At 42.0% G+C, this 15,252-nt stretch overlaps 2 protein-coding genes across 9 annotated transcripts in view; one reads left to right on the forward strand and one right to left on the reverse strand.

Moving 5' to 3' along the window:
* Positions 1 to 336: 336 nt before the first annotated feature.
* LOC117232540 overlaps positions 337 to 15,252 on the reverse strand; it is a 33,755-nt gene continuing 18,839 nt past the window's right edge. For 3 of the 8 annotated variants that reach the window (XM_033491966.1, XM_033491965.1, XM_033491963.1), the window contains 11 exons: positions 5,445 to 5,813; positions 3,282 to 4,641; positions 3,080 to 3,195; positions 2,845 to 2,985; positions 2,661 to 2,758; positions 2,386 to 2,569; positions 2,084 to 2,306; positions 1,713 to 1,963; positions 1,414 to 1,622; positions 1,185 to 1,338; positions 337 to 1,064 (listed from right to left, as the gene is read on the reverse strand). In XM_033491966.1, the coding sequence (XP_033347857.1) occupies positions 954 to 1,064; positions 1,185 to 1,338; positions 1,414 to 1,622; positions 1,713 to 1,963; positions 2,084 to 2,306; positions 2,386 to 2,569; positions 2,661 to 2,758; positions 2,845 to 2,985; positions 3,080 to 3,195; positions 3,282 to 4,641; positions 5,445 to 5,798 (3,201 nt within the window). In that variant the 5' untranslated portion in view covers positions 5,799 to 5,813 and the 3' untranslated portion in view covers positions 337 to 953. Of the gene's footprint in view, positions 1,092 to 1,183; positions 1,349 to 1,413; positions 1,623 to 1,712; positions 1,964 to 2,083; positions 2,307 to 2,385; positions 2,570 to 2,660; positions 2,759 to 2,844; positions 2,986 to 3,079; positions 3,196 to 3,281; positions 4,642 to 5,444; positions 5,814 to 15,252 lie in introns of those variants that run through there. The other 5 variants (XR_004493140.1, XM_033491964.1, XM_033491967.1 and 2 more) reach the window with 5 other exon arrangements.
* On the forward strand, positions 8,266 to 12,742 carry LOC117232553. Its single transcript, XM_033491983.1, has 2 exons — positions 8,266 to 9,553; positions 9,760 to 12,742. Exon 2 carries the CDS (start codon positions 10,432 to 10,434, stop codon positions 11,074 to 11,076), a length of 645 nt encoding a protein of 214 aa, XP_033347874.1. The 5' UTR covers positions 8,266 to 9,553; positions 9,760 to 10,431; the 3' UTR covers positions 11,077 to 12,742.

Here is a 15,252-nt window from a genome sequence, read left to right on the forward strand (position 1 = left end):
CTGACAATATATTAATTGCGCCAATCATCACTATGTAGTGCATCGTAAACCTAATGTACCCTGTTGTCATTTTACTTTTGAAGATTACACATTCGTTCCTTACTTTTGTTTCCAAGATTCAAATGAGTCGTAAACTTCGATGAACGGAGCTTTAAGGTACATTACAACCTATCTGCTTTCCTCTCTAAGTATGTATATAGGAATTAATACTCTTGAGAAAATGGTTCGTCATTAATAGCAGGATAAAATGTAATTCGGTGGGCACGAGAAGGAAATTCACTTGTTATCGCAATTAAGTATCCTTAACAAATTTGTCTATGCTTCATAATTTTTTTGTTCTTTTCTTTTAAAGCGATTAATCGCGAGTAATCCTAACGCGAGATAACTAACTATTGTTTCGACCATGTTATACGCAAAAACGGCAATGATTCAAAAGGATATATTTAAATTATAATCTCCGACTGAAAGAAAGCCAGAGGTTGTATGACTACGATATCGGATCATGAATTATCGACTATATCAATTTTGAAATTATGAGGACAGATTTACTGTTATTATATACACGGATCATACGTCTCTCAACGATAAAATATACTAAAGCAATACGCACGAATACCTTCCATAACATGACGGCACGGAGAAAGCTGTACACGACTTCGACACACGCAAAATGTCTATGCTTTATGGACTACCATATTAGCTAATCGTCTCGACGTGATTCACCGAGAAAAGTTTGCATGTACACATTGTCGAGCGCCAGTTTAGCTCGATTCTCATTCCCCCAAACGATACGCATTAGGGTGATTTTCCTACGCAGCTCCCGTTTTGGCATCAACAACGGACAATTATGCAAACAATGGAATCAGTAATGATACACGGCGTAAGAAATAAAGGACGACAACAAAAAGGAAAGAAGGGGGGAAAAAGGAAAACAAGAGCAAGAGGAGACGTGTTTAGGAAGATGGTTGAGCCGCTGCGTTCGCGTTGAGATCTTCGCAGTTCGTAGCTCCTCCACTATTATTAGCAACTGCGGGCTCGTCAAATTTTAATTCCTCCTTACCCGCCTATAGAGGAATTATTCCATTTGACATCTTTTTTAAAAAGTCAATCGTTGATTAACAAATTCTTAAAACGGCACCAGAAACATTTTATAGATATGTATCGGTAACGTCACCAGCTATTACCTCTTTGATCAGTAGACGACAGTTCTCCATCACGCTACGCCTTCTGTCAGAGGTGTTGCTGAGAATTTCGTCCGATTGATGCAGACTGTCCACGATTTTACGCAATTCCTCTAATTCCGTTACAGTTACCTCCAATTTCGTTTCTAACTCGGATCTGCAAATCACTATGTATTTATGCAGTGTTCTCTATACGCGTGCCTTGGTGTACAGCAAAGAAATATGAAATTACTTCTCTTCTTTCAGCTCCTGAATGCACGTGTCGTTATCGAGCTGTATTATTCGCAATACTTTTAATAATTTCGTGACGAGGTTATCTACATCGATTACTTGATCAACAAGACCAACAGCGGGACAATAATCCGAAGCCAATGGGCCTTCATTGGTGCCGGTGTCTGACTCGCTGATAGAGTCACAATCGTCGTCTTCCTCGTTTTCAACCTGTGAACAATTATACAAATTTCAATTGATAATCCGTCGTTACGGTCTTTGTCATTTCACAACTGTTTCTCCATATTTTTCTATTTATACCTTACGACGATGTAAAATAGCTTGCGTGAGATTCGTAAGACTCGAACACTCCTCGTTGGTGCGCGTCTTTTTCAGATTACTCTCGTCCACAGTTTCCGGAAAACTCAAAGCTCTGCGAAGCGAGTCGCTACTCGATACCATGTTATGCGAGTATGTATCGGGCAGGGGAACATCCTCTAACACGCTTTCCATCATCAGGCATGGCTCGGTTTCGAAATCGAGCAAGTCGGACGATGATTCCATGCTCAATTCTAAATAATTACATAGGACAAGGCCGTTATCGTTGCGCGATGTCTTTGATCATCGATTAATAGATTCCTCGCTGTTGGTAACCATTCTCAAACGATTAAATTTAAATTACAATATTATACCTTTGTACATTTGTTTGGCTGATTCTAAGGTAGATTTTTTATCGGTGTTTTTCGTTGCAAAAGGATGCGTCGCCGCGTTTCGGATTGCTCCAATTACCGCGGAAACGAAGGAACCGCTTTTTGGACTAGGTGTACACTCTTTCAGGCTATGTTTAGAGCTAACAGGACTCGATTCAATGCTACTATTGCTTCTACTGTATGCTTCATTGTGATATATCACATCCTACAAATGAAATTGTTAGATGCCGTTAAATGGTAAAGAGAAAAGAAACGAGTAACAAAGGAAGATGGTGGAATATTACTTCAAGGTCTTTCACTGAGATACTATAGGATGTTATCAGCTGGTCTACTAATCCCTCTAGCCTAGTTCCAAGACCGGAAAGCGCAACCGCAGCTCCGGAAACGGCGGCGCCTTGTGTAAGTAAGAGTTCCCTGCTTCGTCGTTCGACTGCATTTAATTTCATGCTCATAGATAAATTTTCTTGTCTAGAAACGTATGCCGAAACACTATGTTTAGTAAAGAGACTCGTGTCTAGGGAAACTTTTCAAGATATATTTGACCTGTGTAAATACTTACCTTCGTTGTTCGCTGATTCGCACTAAATGTTTGCATTCCTCCGTTTGCCTCTCTAATTCCAACTCGCGTTTCGTTAACAGTTCCTCCTTTTTCGCGAGCTACGAATTAGAAAGAAAAATTATACTAACGCGTTCGTCGGTCGCTTCCTGGTTCTCTTTGTATCTATGTATCAAGAATATACCACCTCTGTTTCCGCCTCTTTTAAAGCGTCCGCCAAAGTAGCTTTCTCTTCTTGGAGGAAATCTTGCATCTCTGCCGACTCAGCTTCCAGCTCCTGTTGCTGTTGTAACAATGCCTTCTGGGCAGCCAAGCTTTTCTCCAAATCCTTCATGAACGAATCAAATGTAACGAAGGAACAAGTACAAATAAATAGTCGAGCCACGATACAATAGCAACGCTAGAAGAATAATATAACCTACCCTACTTAACATACGGCACAGAGACTGCAAATCTGCTATCTCCAACTGTTGATTAGCAACTACTTGACCAGAAGATTGCAAATGACACTCCAGCTCTAGGAAGCTATCGCTGCCTTCTAAAACCAAGCCATAATTGCTCAATCTAGTAAGTGCGAGCAGAGAGAGAGATACAGTACTTCGACCTAAGCATCTTAATAACTACCTGCATGTTCTGATTGCGGCGTGCCAAGCATCGCCAGTACCCGTTGCGCGTTTCTATCCAACTCTTGTCGCGCAAACGCGTGATCCGCTTGCTCTTCTTCGAGAAGACGCTTCACTTCCACGATCTCAGACTTTAGCTTCTCGTTCTCCTCTTTTTGCTGCGACGTTTCTTCGTTTAACCTTTTCAAGTCGGTCTGCATCGCGTGCATGTCCTCCCACGTGCCCTCCGTTTGACATTGTTCGTGCAGTCTCTCCACCACTTCCGGGCCAGTGACAGCGCTCGGCACCCCGGACAAAGCGTTCTCAATATCGTGACCGGTCAGACCAGTTTGCACGCTGGTCTCGTGGTAAATACGCGTCTTCTCCACGGTCTTATGCCTAGGATATGGCGGCAGACTCTTGTGCCCCGAAGAATCTTTGGCTGTGGTCTTCTTTTCCATCTGTTGTCTACTCAGGCTCGCGTCTCTACTTCCAGATCTACTTCTGATAGTCCTGTCCGTCTTTTCACTGACTTTAGCGATACTTATTTTATTCCTGTTCCTTCTAGGTAACGTGGCGTACGTATCCAGCGCCTTGTTATCCATACTCGTGGTCATCTTATCCGGTCTAGAAGCTTTCGAGGCTTCGGCACGACCTGTGTAAGGTACCCTAGGGGTGGACAGAGGTTTTCGAAACTCTTCGGACGGCGTTGAACTCGGCGTGCGTGCACCACGTGTGCTGGACCCGCCTCTAGATCTGCAGCTACCGCTCTGACCACCTCGGCCACGCTGCGCCAGGTCCTTGTTGATTTCCGTAGTGAGTACGGATGGCAGTGAATCGGGAATCGGCCTCGTCCTCGTTCGTGGCGGCATTGAATTTAATCCTGAACGGAATGTCGTCGTCACTCGACTGTTATTTGTCGTATTATCGTTACTATTCTCTCTGGCAGCAGATTTCTCCCGGGATCGCGCCCTGTCCCTCGTCGTTGGCTGTGTTTTGCACAGGATGCCCCTCGGAGTCGTGGTACGCGGCTTGGAACGTGCTGGAGTCGCCGAATAATTGGTGCTTAATGGCGTTGGCTTTACCCTAGCGTTCTTTTGAGTCTCGGTCGTGGTGGTTTTCTTTTTGTTAGTGTTGGACACGGCTATGGTCCTCTTGGCGTTCGTTCGATTTGCCCTGGCGGAAACGCTGCCTGCTATGGAGGAACTTTCGCTGCCACCTTCGCTGGTACCTTCCCCGCCGTTGGTCAACCTCACATCGTCGGGTAAGGTTGCGCATGGGTCCTCGTAGACGGAGCAACAGCTGACTAGACTGGAATCGCAGGACGCTTCGTCGAGGCCGCCGCAGCTGCTCGCATAATCTATGCTGTTTCGACTTCGTACCTGAAACCGGCATCGGTGAATGTAGATACGATTTTGACGACAATAGCTTAGCGAGAAAAGTCTCGGGTCTGTGACTCAGAACTTAGTCGTGTCATTCTATTGTAGTAAAGTTGTTAACCGTTTCGCTTATTGAGAGATTTTCTATGGAAATTATATAAGAGGAATCGGTGAAATATTTTTCAAGCATGCGTAAAAAAGGTCGGTTTGTACAAGAATTTTTTGAGATTAAAGCGTTCTTGGCACCTGAACCAACAGTTCCTTCTCGTGTGAAATATCAATGACCTACTAGGACTGCTTCGAGCTATTCGCAGTACTTTCCCAGGCGAATTTATTTACAGACCGAAATGGGTCACCGTGTATAGTAAACTGTAATCTCGAAAGCTCTCCCGATCCAACATCCTTCGTACGTTAGAAGCGCACGAATTTTTCCTTCCTTCGATGTTTTCGCGGAGAATTTCATACGAAGCGTGTTTAAGACCTTAAATAGGTCTTAATAGGTCAATAGAATAATTGAGAATGACCTCGTACTACCCTTCATACGCAAAAGTCTAAAGAGTTGTTTGCAAGGTCTTACGTTCCTCTCTCAAATTTTAAGCGATCTAGAAAAATTCTCGTTTATTCTCTAACGTCGAATTTCTATATAACGTAGTCAGAAATTCTTCCAAATAGTTTCATCCCTTAACAGACTTTCCATCTATCAACGCACGAACAAACGAAAATTCGAAAATACCACTAAATGATCGAATGTAACGAAACGACCCGAGACTCGCATTTTTCTACGGTCCAGTTCGATCGATCCTCACCCTTGGCACCTCGGTGGCGCATCCCTCCACTCCACTGTCGCTTCCGTCTTTGCTGTCCTTCCCTTCGCCCGTATAATCCTTCCTCTCGTTGTTCAGAGTCGAATCTGACTTAGTTGCCTCGGAAGATTCGGTCACGTGGATCACGGTGATGTTGCAGTCACTGTTTATCGTCGAGTCCATGTCATCCTCGTGCAAAGGCTTATCAGCTTCGACCAATGGCGAGGCGAGGTCTTCCGGGACTCCAGAGTCTTGCCTCGCCACATTCAGCACCGGCGAAACTTTCAGACTGTTGTCCTCGAGCGGCGTCTTCTCCATCTCGAGGCTCGGTTGCTCGTTCGTTGGTGACACGCTCATTTCGCGGTTGCCATTCTGTAATTCAAAATAGTCAAACAATAAGCCACGTTGAATATATGCCGGATAATCGTGCGAACTTAATGGATACTTTTACACGAAGAGAATTCGAGGAACGGAAGAAACCTATGTAAAAGTTTGCTTCAGGCTTTAGCCATTACGACCACTTTTTATATAATTTTTTACTCGTTACATACGTAATACGCATACGGTATAGCAGAACTCTACCAAGTATCGCACAGTGTGGCGGAGAAAAATACAATTTTATCCTCGCAGACCTCGTTGCCGAGAAAATCGAACGTAAACGTCGCATCGAGGATGCGTAGGCTGCATCGATTCCTGTCCGAACGTATTCGGGCTCGATTTCCTCTTCTTTCCACGAAAAAAAAAAAAAAGATAATAATCTGGGTCGAGAGAAGTTAAAGTACCGAAGAAGGACAGCACAGAGAAGTTAGCGTAGTCACGCTATATGAGAGACTGACCGACTAACTCAGACACAGACGAATTCTCGAACCAGAGAAACGAATAATCGAAAGGGACCGTTCACGGTTGAACGAACAAAGCAACGTCCAGCACAGACTGGACAGACTTGCCAGATCGATAAAGCAATTAAAATCCGGATCTTGACCATGCACTGGCAATCGTCTCGATATTCGATTACTTCGGACCATATCCGGCAATCCTTCCAGAATTCACGAAAATGAAACACACATGGACGAGGGCCAACGATTTTTGAGATCCAGATGAAAATTGAATATTCCGTCCAATCGCCCGAAGGAAATTCCCCGTTCATCCGATTATACAAGGGGTTAAACGAATTCGAGTGTGAAATCTATAGGGTGATTGTGGATATTTTGGTAAATTTTTCTTCAAAGTATTTTACTTATTTCTTAGCTTTCTTCTAAATCTCGTCTATTTCTTCTTTTATCGTTTCGTCGCATCGTTGTTTTACTTTTTCGAGTTTCACATGGGAACTTTCACCTGCGAATTAAACGAATGAATCTTACTCATTACGGGGATGAAGGTGTCGCGTCGCTAGTACGAGATCTTCGTTGATTCGTCGGCCACGCGTGTAAATACACGTGTTTGAAGTATCGCGAAATACCAGCGAGAAATTGCGAGTAAGATCGCGTAATCGCGCTGGCAATTTGTTTTTCATTATCAGCCGGGGAATCTGTGACATGTACCTTTTGGTCAAACGTATAAAACTCGCTGCAAAGACAAATCGACCAAAGTCCTCGAAGCATACGGTAAAAATAACCGTTACGTGTGTTAAATTACGTGTCTCAAAAAAAAAAAAAGAAAAAAAAAACGCAATTTAGACGATCAATTTTAAAAACACATTAGTCGCCTCAATTAAGTTATTACCAGCTAGGAAACGAAAGAGGCGGTAATAAGAAAGAAAAACATAGTCAAAGAAATACGACGTATTAAAATTGATCATTCCGTGTTGAAAGAAATACGTTTATTCAGAAATGTTGCCTACTCTATTTTAATACAAAACCAGTTACTTCGGTGATCTTGATCGGTATGTTTCTATTGCTCGTGACCTACCATCGCGACTAAAAGTTTTACATCCATTGATTTAACTACGTATAAATGACGTATTATTGCGATATTCAATCTGTGCGTTACGATACTCAAGACGCACAGGTTTCAAAAGGCATTGAAAGTCGAAAACAAAGTCCACGAAAAAAGGAAAAAAGGAGAAACATCGGTTCAACGTGACCGTAGCGGTAAAAACATCAGCACGTTCGCCTCCACTTCCGTCTTATAATCTCTCACTCGATGCTTTCCTTTCTCTTTTTAGTCGCCGCTTCCGCCATATATTGCTCTCTTTCTCTTCCGCGTGGTTACGTACACACTATGTACTTCAATGATAATCGGCTAGGAAGATCACGTCAGCACGCGGTGTTCCCCCTTCCGAGCATGTTTAGATCGCGTAAAAGGCGTTTAATCACGTGCTTAGTCATTGAACGAGTGTGCAATCCATCGTTGATCGATCGCTGCGCATCTTTCGCGTAATTTATATCTGATGAAAGGCAGCAAGAAGTCTTGGCGACGAATACATCCACGTGTCTCCCGATAAACTCTCTTATCAAACTTTACGTCGGGATTTTACTAGTTGGGTCGTTTCGACTCGTTAATTTCGAAGCTTTTCGCTTTGCAATTGGCTGATTCTTTCTGTGTCGTAACTTAAAGTAACAGGAAATTGCTTTTGACGATCGAGATGAATATCGGAAGGAAGAAGCTCTGGTATCCATAATTTAAGGACGCTCGAACGTCGTAAGTCGTAACGGCAAAGATTACAGGAACGACGAGACATTAAATTAAATTGCATCGACGCAATTCCATTCTAGAAATTCTAATTCGCTTCTAACGCTCAAGTTAGAAAATCCAAAATTTCTAAAATTCACATCGTTAGAACGAAAATGCTCCAAATGCTCAAAAAATCGTAATATACCAGTACGAGCATCAAAGGAAACGTTAAAACATTCTACACCGCAATGACCTACGAACGATTAGGTCACTCCACCCACCACCAGAATCCTCGAGCAACTCAGCCGGATTCCAGTTTCCTCCAATTACACAAACCGTCCAGCAGGAAACTTCAACCTACCAGCGACCACTGCCAAACGACGAACGAAATCCTCTCATTTAAATTTACGTCGTTTCCCATTCTTCCGAACAATCATTACCCAGTCTAGCCTATCTAAATCCCATCGACGATTACCTCCGAATAAAAGCCATCTATTCGAGTACCTTGTAATCTCGATACATATTCCAATTTCCAACAAAGCTATCGATAATGATATTATAGCGAAAAAAGGGACAGACCCCGGCGAGTGTCTCGAAGAAATTGCTCGACTCTGAGAAATACGTAAGGTCGATATCGTTGGCGATAGAGAGCTACGCTTGACCGTGATAATCGGCGAGAACCGTGTAAAAGCGGTTCTCGTGCCAGTGGCGGCTAGCTAGAAGGTCTCGGTGAAGTCCCGAAAGCGGCGAGGCCGGATTGGCCGACAAGGAACCCCGGTTCGTGCCGCGCCAACCATTATTACGGCGCAGCTACGCTATTGCTGCTGGCTGTCTCGTTCGACTACTCAACAAACCAACAACCACTCGATCCCACGTTGGATCCACGGTACCACGCTCCTCACACCGTCTTACCACTTGGTAATTTATTCCGCCTCTCGTTGCGTCCTTTCAGTGGTTAATATTCTATAGCTAATTCATCGATCTGTGTGGTTGGTTCGTTGGTCGAACGAATACTTCGACGTGTCCATTTTTGATAAAATCGACAGAGAAGCGCGAGTTTTCTGTCTTTTTGTTCAACCAGCTAACCGGTCTGTAGTTGGGCGCTCGATCAAGGGCCGAACGAATTTCTCAACGCGTCGAGAAAGAAGAAAATCGATAGACGAGGGAGAAGAAGAAAAGTGACATTTTTGTTAATTAGTTGGTTAATTAAATGGTCGAATAAATTTCTTTCGACGTGCGTCCTTCTCGACTAAAGAAAGTTGACGGAAGAACAGTGTATATCGATTTCCTAAAGCAGTATTTGGAACGGTGACGTAGAAGTGCAACGAAGTATGAAAGCCAACTGCTGTATCTTGGCGAAGAGAAAACAACAGGTTTGGCGAGTTTGACGAAGTGATTCTACTACAGAAAAGATAGCGAGATAGTGCCAGTATCAAATATACATGATAAATATGTGCGATCCAAGGAGAAAGTGAAGAATCTCGATAAGGAAGATCAAGGTGAGTCTCGTATCGATTTAACAAACTTAATGCTTGGCACCCGATCGAACGCTTCTCCGGTTAGTTACAAAAAAGAACCTATATCTCGAATGTTCGAAATGCTTTGGTCTAATCTTGAAATTATCGCTTGCTAGGAAAGATTCTATCGCGGCAATTTTGGCCTGAATATTTACGCGAAGCTAATCTAAATATTTCATATTTTCCAGAACTCGAAGATAGCTAGCGAAGAAAATACCAAAGATAATAGAAAATCGCTTTACCGGCAACCACAGTCTATCGTCGCAATCGCTATTCCATAGAAATCTATCTTTCGAAAATAACGCGATCCTCGGAATATTTCTCCAAAAATTCTCGAGTTGATTAAATATCGCCACGAGAATTGCGATATCTAGGTATTATACGAAGTATTATATACGATAATGCCTAAATATTATCGCCCAACGCTCAAATATATCAAATATACCACGTATAAGTTATAATAAGATCATAACATCGTCGGAAAATTTCTGATCCAAGTGATCGTAAAATCAAAGAAACCTGAGTGAAAGCACTCACCTCGTCGAACCGCAGCACCAGGCTGTTAAACCTGACGACGATCCTCCTGGCGAACATGGAAAAGAAAGACAGAGTCTGATTCGTTTAGCCGATTATCGAATGAATTTGCCAAGAACGAAGAAGCCAGGTAAAAACGACGAAACCACTGGCGATTAAAGACTCAACTGGACGAAGGAGGAATAACAACTCCGGAAAATCGATCTCCGCGAGCGTTGCATAAGACGCTCCTCGGACGTTTCGTTTTACAGAAACACCTCTACGATTACACTCGATACCGGATCACGAGAAAGACCGTAAAAATAGACGATCATCGTTCGAAAAACATGGGAATGAAGGAAGGAGAGGTGAGGAAGATCGCTGGCGATGGTCTCTCGGTGAATCTATGTTCCAACAAGCAGATCCTCGAGATCACCGGCGACGGATGCGACATTTCGATGTCGAAGAACCGAGGTAGCGTGAAAGTAATCGGCGACGGTTGTCGATTGAGGATCGACCAGAACATGGGAGACGTGGAGTACACGGGGGATGGTGGGCAGGTTCTTTTGGGTCCAAAATCGATCAAGGATAAAGTAAAGTATCACGGCGATGGCGGTAGAATAAAGTTCGACGTTGAGTTGAGGATGAGAAACCGGAAGTCGGAAGTTTCGAAGGAGGAGACGGGAAAAGGAATGGCCGAAGGAAGGAGGAGGTCCGAGGAAAGCGAGGATGCCCTGAAGAAAGAGAATTCGCAGGCGGAGAACGAGGAAAAGAAAAAGAATAGAAGAAAAGAGAGACGAGACGATTTGGGTGGTAAGGAGGAGAAGAAGGGAAGATCGACGAGGACTAAGATCGTTACGACTTTTGTATACGATGAAAAGATCGTGAAAAAGTGGTTCACGAATCCGGAAGCGTCCACCAGGACTTTGAATGGAGTGTCCTCCGTGAGGATCGTGCCGAATAAAACGAAAACGAAAATCGAGGTGAAATAAAGGAGAAAATGTGACAAACAACGGGAAAATTGTACGATTCTAGAAGAGCATTCTAAATCAGAACCCAACCGAATGGTTCTTAACCAGAGAGGTGCATGCTCGATCGATAGTGGTAGATTTATCGTAGTAATTAATCACCTGAGTCTTGAATTCCTATTTTGACTAGTACCGAAATTGTTCGATTTCGATTTTCACGATACGCATTTGGAAAAGACGAAGTTTGACTTAAAATCGTGAAATACTGATTTCAATAGTCGAACCACGTCGAGGAAAAAATTAAAAAACGGGGAAAACGTAAGAAATGCTGTGTTAAATTCTCGCCATCTAAGTCTGATTCGAAGTTCCTATACGTGGACGGAGTTGGAACTGTTAAAACATTGAGGAGGATGATCTGATCGTGGATCGAACGTTTGCGTAAAACTGACTAGTGCGAAGATACTTCCTCGATGATTCTTCGTGGAAGAACTTTTCGACGAAATCTGGGATGTCCGGAATCGAGTAATCGCGAGAAAACGTAGATAAAAGACATCGGCGATATCGTGATCGATCAAACTAATACCAGGGTTTCTTTCATTTCTCGTTTCATCCTTCTTATAAAACGGTGTCAGGTAAAAACAAGGAAATATTTGATAAATATCTCAGCGAAAAATAATTTAATTGTATTTTCCTTTTAACTATAATTCTCTTAGTTCCTAATCGTGAATTTCGTTTGTTCATCTCGTAGAGACCAAGATATCGAACATTTTCAAACAAATTTGTAATTTTTTTACGTCTTATGTGTACATGTTGTATAGATCATAATAATTCAATCGTCAACTGTAATTAATTTTATAATTTGTTAATTACGAATGTTCCGTTTAATTATTTATTTATTAGAGATAGATAAATAATCGAGTTAATTTGAAAATGCCCAAGTACGATCTACTTGTTCGATAGTCCATCCATTTACATTCTAATAATTACGATAAACGCCCATGAAATATTTATAAGCAATTAGCAATTGTACATGTGATCGATATTTCAGTATTTCATTATTTCTTATCTACTTATCGTTATCGTTGTCGGATAACTCATACGGACAGTACAAACCATAGATGGTATAAACACGTTCCATAAACACGAGCGATAATGAACCTCGCGAAATACTTAATTACTAGTCAAAAACAAGTAGAAAAATATACCGATACGATTTAGTATCTCTCGCTTATTTTTTACTCGGCTATTTACGTGGTTATTTACGAGCTTCTAAGTTAGGAACTTTTAGCGAGCTTACTTTATATTCGACCGATATATGTATTTGCGTATGGCGAATTATGTACCGATCTAATTGTCAGCGAAACTTTGTTGCCATCGGTGAAAACTTGGAATTACGCTATGTTTTCTATAGATTCCGACCACTTAAGAAGAAAAGAAGAAGATAAATTGGATTTCTATCATTTTAGAAAATTCTGTAACCAAAGATCTATCGGTCTAAAGGAAATTTCCATCGACATCGCCAGTATTAGTTCAAATATTTGAAATACAGGTGTACGCAATTAATAAAATAGTTGGCAATTTTTGACTGGTTGTCTATTTCAGTGCACGTGTAGCTAAGGAAATTAAAAGATACCAAGTATCAAATGGAAGATGCGCGTTTGTCTAATAAATTACGTATTATAGAATCAAAGTTTCTCCAATTATTTTCCTGTATATACCTCGCTTTCGCTCCCTTCGATACCTAAATTTATTTCCTTCGATTTCGCAGCCTTTGAATTCTCATATTTCACTTTTGCGTTCCTGTCTCAACGCAGATCTTCGAGTAGACTTTCTTCGCGTGTATTAACAACGATTCTAACGATCATATTTTCCAAAAAGCTACAATATTTTTTAACGATAAAAAGAAACTGGCCAAAAGGTGGACCAAAAACGTAGCAACAAAGTTTTTGCATCGTAACACGACCGCTGATCGATATTTTAATCGTACGACACCGGAGTATCTGCCGTAAAGGTATCGAGAAGAAGAGCGAGGTTCGCGATGCAGGGAGTCGCATGAGAATTTCGTGACTTTTACCGGTCGATTGGCGGGCGAAAATAAAATCCGTGTAGGTGACCGCGCTCCATGGGAACGGTGTATGATCGATAGGGGCCGCGTGTCTGCGGTAAATCATCGCCAAACATTCGATATCCGCGAGTTCGTCGAGTGGTACGGCTGGTTCTGGGTATGCAATAACCGTCGTACATCTGCCGGAGGTTTCTCTGTTCGAAATGGGTCGCGACACGCTGACGAAATTACGAATCGTGCGCGAATAGCCTCCGATCGATGCTCGAATAAATTTATACGACTGCTATTCGCTTTCAGAAGCTTTGTCTATCGGTTCTTATTAGAGGTATCAAGATTTAACGACTCGACGACGAGATATCGATCTTTCCCTCATTTTCAAAGGTAAGAGATTCGTTCAACAGCCAATCTGATATCCAGTTACTAACTTATTAATTCAACCTAGAGGTAGCTCGTTAACTTGTTAAGTTAGTTTCTTATTAACTGGGAAATGTGGTAACTTACAAATTTGCCAATTCGTTGATCCAACTCGGAGATTCGTATACAAGATGGCAAAGGAAATATTATTCGACTAATTTCTCGTGTATAGCAAATACGTAACAGCCCCTAATACTGGTTCCACTTACTAATGCAATTCCTATTGTACGAAGAAAGATCATAGATAGTAGGTTAAACAAACTCCGATTATACGAATTACTTGCACCAGGTTCATGTAGATAAAGTATCGCTGTATTTTTGGCCGCATCGTGGTTATACAGGCTGGTTGGTAACTGGTGGTACAAGCGGAAAGGGGATGATTCTTCGCGAAAAAAGAGGTCGAAAATATAGAATAAAAATGTTTCGTTCGAGGCTTTGTTTTCGAGAAAATCGACTTTGAATTTTCGCTCGGTACGCGCGCGGTACGTTATAATGGATCTCACTGTAGATCGTTGCCTCGATGGAAAAATTGAAAAAAAAAAGAAAAAAGAATTAAAAAAGAAGACTTTTGTTCTATATTTTCGACTTCTTTTTTCACGTAGAATCACCCCTTTTCCGCTTGTACCAACCACCCTGTATAACTTGGAGTAACGTAGAATTCTTGCACTTGGAATAAAGAAACGTCCGTGTACAATGAACCGAGTATCGCGAATGTTATCGTAAATTGAACTATCCGTTTTCTTTATGGACTACGATACGCAACAAAGATTTCATTTTCAACATACAAATAAAGAATCAAAGGAATCCACTGTACCATCGCCATTCCGTATCTATTGTACCCAAGACGTTCCCCGTAGAACCCATCGTGTCCAATTTACGACTCTCGTATCGCAATAGAGAATTTTTCCATTTTTCCTATCGGGTGTAGTATACGTTCGACTCTTTGAACCGTGTTACTTCAACGCTTGAAATCATAATGATTTCTGAGCTCCGCGTGTTTTGCCCCCAGGTTCAGATATTTATTCATGCTGGTTGCGTAACATTCTAGTTGGAAAACGACTGCGAATATTATAGCAATGTTGTATAGCGATCAAAGTATCGTCGATCGATATCAACCTGACCGTGACTCTGTTCTCGGATCATTGATCGATAATCTACGATAAAGAATCGAGTAAAAATCACGATAATAGAAACCTGCGTTAAGCAAATCGAGCGAATCCATCTGTAAATATATTTAAAAAATAAAGAAACGAGAGAGACTTTTAAAAAACCAGACCGATATCGGCTGATAAGATATCGCTAACGCGTCGCCCTATCGTACGATCCAGTTGAGCATTAGCAGAATTCATAAATGGAGGAGATAATGGCAATTTTTACGTCACTGGATATACCTACAGGACGCCTTGTGCAATATGGTACAATGGGTTTGGAAATGATTGTACGCGCAAAAGTAAGTCAAAAATATAAAATATAATTTTTCACTCGCGACGCCTAAACGGAAGAAGCAACCAGAGAGTATAAAAATTGGAAAAATCAAAGACGAGAAGACGTATATGATCCACTTGCTGCAAGGACACAGTTGTTTCGATCGTGAAGTTTCGGACAAGCCTGACGACGGTACTCATTTCCGCCCAGACGAACGAGGATTCTTTATATGGTGACAGTATCGCGCACAAGGAGCGGATGCGTTCGTTCCTTCGTTAATTCAAGGAGGAGCCTGC

Source organism: Bombus vosnesenskii, unplaced genomic scaffold, assembly GCF_011952255.1.
Source record: "Bombus vosnesenskii isolate JDL3184/JDL3185 unplaced genomic scaffold, Bvos_JDL3184-5_v1.1 scf7180000013289, whole genome shotgun sequence".
Taxonomy (NCBI): domain Eukaryota; kingdom Metazoa; phylum Arthropoda; class Insecta; order Hymenoptera; family Apidae; genus Bombus; species Bombus vosnesenskii.

What these genes read in the sequence shown, in the direction of transcription:
- LOC117232553 (XM_033491983.1), top strand. Translation starts at nt 10,432, where the DNA reads ATGGGAATGAAGGAAGGAGAGGTGAGGAAGATCGCTGGCGATGGTCTC.